Here is a 6014-nt window from a genome sequence, read left to right on the forward strand (position 1 = left end):
TATCTATCTATCTATATTTATTGATTGATTTATTTACTTGTATACGCGCACGGTATCCCTCGCTTGTACACCTTTTCTTTCTTTTTTTTTTTATCTTATTCCATATTTTTCTTTTCTTTTTTTTAATGCATATTCCCAAGTATTATGTCTTTAATTAACTCGGGCAAATTAAACACAATGTATTTCTCAGTGTTTCCGTTTCTGTCTATGAATGTGAATGAACGAATAGGGGGGTGGGGGAAGAACCTCAATTATCAATGTTGGAGCAAAACGAAAATAATAAAAAGAAATCTTAATAAGAAAAGATTCAAAATTTAGAAAAAAAAAGAAGAAAAAGATAGTATACCGTTTTGCTATGACTCTTTGGTCCGCCTTATACTCCTTTGTTTTTTATCATCATCATCATCATTAGCATTAATGGTCGTTATATTTTCCTTTTTTTTTTTTTTTTTTTTTTGATTCTCCACCGTTTCGATTTTTTTTTCTTTGTTTGTCTGGTGTTGATGGGGTGTTGTTGCTGTTATTGTTGGTGCATATAATTTCACACTATTGTTGCTTTAACTAGTATATATACATATATATATATATATATATATATATATACGGTGTGTAGGTATATGTACTGAATGTCTTTGTTATGTTTGGCTAAAGAAGAGAAGAGAAGCGAACCTTTTTTCTTCAAGTTGCGCGGAGCCACATAATAAACACAAACAGACTGAAGTGGTTTTAATATATATATAAAAAAGAAAAAGACGGGTGTTTTTTCTTTTTTTTTTTCTTTTTCTTTTTCTTATTTACTGCATAACTTTTTTTTTAAAAAAAAAAAGAAAAAAAAGGGTATGTATGTGGACATTTCTTGTTCCCGTGTAGTTTTATGCCTATGGTTTGATGAGAAGAAAAGAAAGTAAGAAAGAAAAAAAAAAAAGGATATACCACGGTTGTATGTGTGGTTCTCGGAGGTTTGAAAATTCCTCTTCTTTTTGTTATTTAGATGAGAGAAATGAACGTAACTTCCATTTGCCACGTAAGGTGGGAATGGGAATTGCGAAGGAAAAAAGAAGAAGAAAATAAAAAAAACAATGAGAGGATAGAGAAGGGAAAAAATAAAAAGAAATTTGTAGAGAAAAAAAAATAAAAAAAAAAAACGGCTTCTATGTGAGGAAAAAATTAGGCTGTAAAGTCTATTATTTCCATATGTGTACGTAAGTAAACGAATGGGGGGTTATAAATTGTGGGGAAAAAAACGTAAATAGCAAAGTAAGGTCACTTTACTCAAGACGCACATGCACACATACATGCAAAGATAAGATGTAATGAAATAAAAATGGGATAAAAAGTGAAATAAATAGGCAAAAATGAATGAAGTTTACTTATGCTTGTATTCATTTATTTTTTATTTATTTTTCTTTTTTTTTTTCTTTCTTTCTATGTTTGTCTCTGAGTGTGTGTGTGTGTGCTTGTTTGTTTATTTTCATTCTCTCATCCTTCTTTTTTTTTCCTTTTTGACGGTACGATATGGGGGCACCAAACTCCTGCATGTACGCATAGATTCTTTCTATCTTTTGTTTGTGTTTTCCTTTTACTCAACCTTTATTTTAAAATACACTCGTTTTCAACAGATGTATGGAGTTTAAGGATCCCAAAGAAAAAGATCAGAAGAATAAAAAAGAGAGTGTGAAATACCGAAAAAGAGGATTCAAGGGAACGAAAAAAAAAAAGAAAAACACGAAAAAAAAAAATACCATTTGGTATTCTTTTTTTTTTTTTTTTTCTGTGGGATGACTTTTACGTTTTTCCTCTGAACATGTGTGTGAAAGGATGATAAATGTTTTTTTTTTCTTTTTTAGGGATATGGGATGGTAAAAGAGGAATTCCTCATTTTTTTTTCTTCGTTATTGTTTCCCTCATACTGCAAAGGAATTTTTTTTTCATTATCTTCTTCTTTCAGAGGGTTGACGCTTCATTATCAAGAAGATGATGATAATGATCACTTTTCCGTTATTTCTTTCTTTGTGTACAATCTTTTTATTTCTCTTCTTTCCATTACTATTCTTTCTTTAAAGGGTTTACAGAAGGAGCAGAAGAGGAAAAAGTATCTAAGGCATTTGCATGGAAGGTGAATCATTATAAGGCACACCAAGTGTATAGTTGTGTTGAGGCACAGACACCCAAAACACACAGAGAGAGGGACTATAAAGAAAGAGAAAGGGAAAGAATTTCAAGAAAAAAAAAACAGTGAATAAGAATAATTAGAACAAAAACATATTCTCTATGGGCGACGTTACAAATAATGCGACACTACGGGATAATGATAATAGTGGTAATGACGAAAGACATCTAAAGAAAGAGAGTATCACTGAACCCTTACCCATTTTACATTCATCCACCACTCCAGCGGTGGAATCTAAGTTTTGCCTAGGGTTTGACAACACCAAAGCTGGGTTGGAAACAGTGGATAAGGCTAAAACCCAAGCTATTATTGAAGAAATATCTAAAGGCTCAAGCTTCTACACTAATGAACAGCGTAAATCTGAGATGCGAAAAAAACATATTTTACAGTTACAGCGAAAATCATCGGAGTTTAAACAATGTATATGTGGAGAAAAGAACCTTTCTAGGTGGAGACACTGGGAAACCAAAGTCCATCAGGTGGAAGAGGAGCTAGAAGCTGGTCGTCACTTTGGAAATTATGTGCATGTGGACATGGACATGTTCTACGCTGCTGTGGAGATGAAGAAGAACCCCTCGCTGGCGTCTGTGCCGCTCGGCGTTGGCAGCGCGGCGATGTTGTCGACGACGAACTACGCGGCGCGGCGCCACGGTGTGCGCTCCGGCATGCCGGGCTTCGTTGGCCGGCGGCTCTGCCCGGCGCTCGTCGTTGTGCCGCCCGACTTCCCCGCCTACCGCGCGGAGGCCGCCGCCGTCCGCCGCCTCGCCGCCGCCTACGACCCGCACTTCACGAGCGTCGGCCTCGACGAGCTCACGATGGAGGTCAGCGCACACCTGCAGGGGGCGGGCAGCCGCAGTCCACTCACAGCCGCAGACATCGCAGCAGAGTTCCGCGCCCGCGTGTTTGCAGAGACACAGCTGACAGCAAGCGCAGGCATCGCCCCCACCGCAACCCTCGCAAAGATCGCAAGTAACTATAATAAACCTAATGGACAACATGACCTCCAACTACGCACACGTGAGGAGGTAATTGCTTTTATGAAGGATTTGCCAGTACGAAAGGTACCTGGTATTGGTCGTTCCACAGAGTGTATTCTTCAAGGATTGGGAATTAATACTCTTGGCGATGTTTATGAGCGGCGTGTTGAATTATGCTACATTTTAACAGAGAAATTGTTTCGTTTTCTTCTTGCCGCTTCTCTTGGTGTCTCTGGCTGGATGGATAGTGGGAACAGTGAGAGTGATGATCGAACCACAGAGGCAGAACGAAAGTCAGTTGGACAAGAGCGTACTTTTACAAACCTACAGAGTGGGTCAGAGTTGCAGCAGATAGCACATTCTAATCTTCAGGATTCCCATAAAACACTTCTGGAAGAAGAAATTGTATGTCGACAGGTTGTTTTGAAAATTAAACGAACAAGCTTTCAAGTTCAACAATTTTCTAAAAATCTACCACAATATACAGATGATATTCATATCCTTTATCGAGCTGTTGATGAGTTGCTTCTGCCTATTATGAATCAATATGGTATGATTCGTCTCTTGGGTGTACGGTTGACTGATATTATTACGAAAAAAGAATATGAGGCACAGCAAAAACAACACCGTGGTAGTATTCAACTTTCTTTAACAGATTACTGTAAACGTGACGAATCGGGGAAACTTTTATTGTTAACAAGATCAAAGCATGCAAGGGATGAGGAAAGTGAAGAAGCACCAAGTTATATTAGTGGTGGTAGTATTAGCAGCAATAATTCCACGGATGTGGAGATTTGTGATTTCTCTGATAAAAAGAATGATAATTGTGTTCTCGTCAACGACAATAATGATAATGATGATGATGATGATGATGTTGTTTGTTTGACTCCACTGGCATCAGTTGAATTATGTGAAGAGAGTGATGATGAAGATGATGTTATACTGATAACATGAATTAGTTGCTGTATGTTTACCACCCATTTCCTTTCTTCATTTTTTCTTGTATGTACAAATATACTTGTAGTATAATACTTCTTTTATATTGGTTTCTGAATATTCCGACGAGTTAAGTTCCTTTTTTTTTCCTCTTGAAAATATATATTTATGACTCAAAGGGAACATGTATAACGCTCGAAACGCAAAATGTAGATTTACTTCCAAACAGTATATCTAATAACTTTTATATATGTATATGTATATATCTTTTTTTCTTCTCCTCTCTCCTTTATAACAACGAAAAAAAAAAAAAAGCAGTCTCTGTGTGTGTTTCCACCCTCCTCACCTACTAGTCACCAGGATGGACTGGATGTGTTTGCACGACCGCCCCGTTGTGGTGCGGGACGGGTCCACGCGTCCCACGTGTGCCTCCACCATTCTCGCACTGCAGGCCCAACAGGAGTCGTTGCGGGCCGAACTCGCCGCCAGCCGCAAACTTCTCGCGGGGGCGGGCCACGTCCTCGCCGGCTTCCCGCAACTCGCGGCGGCCCACCACCGCGGCCTCCAGCGCCTCCTGCTGCTCCTCCACGGCGTGGCCCTCGAGACCGCCGCGGCGCTCCTCCGCGCGTGGGGCTGCGACCGCGAGGCACTCCTCGACGCACACGAACAGGCGGTGCTCGCCGCCGCCGCGGAGATGTACGACGCCTGGCAACACGCACAGTGGGCAGAGGAGGAGGCGGAGGCACAAATACGAGAGGCAGAAAGAGGCATCGAAGTACCAAGAAGAGTGATGGAGGAGAAGGATCAGGTTGGTCTTCTGAAGAAGGCAGCGGCAGTGCTTGAACGGCGGTGGCAGATGGGCAAAGACGCCAGTACCAACACTGTGAATGTAAAGAACACGATCAGTACCGGCACGCAGGCGGACGTTGTGAAGATGGCAGTCGTGGCGTGTCAGACGGTGGATACCCGTTCCCGTACGGCAGCCGTACAAACAACGGAGGAACTTGTCTCGCTTCAACACCACCAACCAACACGTAAAAACCCTTCTGTTACCTCTGACGAAAGAAAAGAATGGGGAGAAAAACAAGAGGAAATGGAAGAAATTGAACCAGAGCCTTTAACTTCGGTCCCTCTAGCGTTTCCAGCAGAGTTGTCGAATGAAACTATTCTACCAAATAAGGACTCAAAACCACAACAACCAAAACAAGAAATACAGATACAGAACTGTTATGATGTAGTGAGGCTTAAAGAATTAGAATTGGAGGTGCAACGCCTTCGTCTTGAGTGTAAAAATGAGCGAGAAATGGCATTAGCAACACGTTTAAAGTATTCTGTTCTAGAAAATAAACTTCAAGAGCAATCAAAAGAGATTGTTTTTCTTCGTAGTGCTCTGAACCGTATTGAATCGAGCGTTTTCTCTTCATCTACTGAAGTTTTACCTCTCAATGATACCACACCGCTTGAGGAGCTGGCTCTGGCAGGCGATAGCGCCTTTGATTATAGATCACATGCACTCTTGCCGTCACTGTCCTACACAAATGAGGCAGGTGAAATATCTGCGTACTATGCACAGCTACATGAGGAACTTTTAGCAGCAATTGATTTCGAGGTGCAGCGTGTTGTACAACAATCAAGTGGAGTGCTTGATCTCTCTAGAGGGTCTTGAAGTATCTCATTTGATAGACTTTTATTTTTTTCTTTTATATCGATTTTTGCGTAAAAAAAAAAAAAGTATATGCTGTCAGTAGGCATAATCAAGAGTAGTAGTGATTATGAGTAATATTTGAATGTGTTTATTACGATGAAAATCAAATATACATGGACAGTTACACCAAACCTATCTCTATCTCTGGATATCCCTCATATTGGATCGTACTTGGTTCTTTGAGCAAAACCCGATACTATGCGTTTCTATGTTTTTTTTTTTTTTT

At 40.0% G+C, this 6014-nt stretch overlaps 2 protein-coding genes across 2 annotated transcripts; both read left to right on the top strand.

Moving 5' to 3' along the window:
- Nucleotides 1–2271: 2271 nt before the first annotated feature.
- TM35_000113400 (putative DNA polymerase kappa, putative,DNA polymerase IV) lies at nucleotides 2272–4101 on the top strand (the record flags this gene model as incomplete). The annotated part of the gene is made up of 1 exon (XM_029025049.1): nucleotides 2272–4101. The coding sequence occupies one exon, from the start codon at nucleotides 2272–2274 to the stop codon at nucleotides 4099–4101; it is 1830 nt and encodes a 609-aa protein (XP_028883872.1).
- A 343-nt stretch (nucleotides 4102–4444) lies between these two features.
- On the top strand, nucleotides 4445–5749 carry TM35_000113410 (uncharacterized protein; the record flags this gene model as incomplete). The annotated part of the gene is made up of 1 exon (XM_029025050.1): nucleotides 4445–5749. The coding sequence occupies one exon, from the start codon at nucleotides 4445–4447 to the stop codon at nucleotides 5747–5749; it is 1305 nt and encodes a 434-aa protein (XP_028883873.1).
- Between the last annotated feature and the right edge of the window lie 265 nt (nucleotides 5750–6014).

The sequence above is a fragment of the Trypanosoma theileri genome (genome assembly GCF_002087225.1).
Source record: "Trypanosoma theileri isolate Edinburgh chromosome Unknown TM35_Tth_11_V1, whole genome shotgun sequence".
Lineage (NCBI taxonomy): Eukaryota > Euglenozoa > Kinetoplastea > Trypanosomatida > Trypanosomatidae > Trypanosoma > Trypanosoma theileri.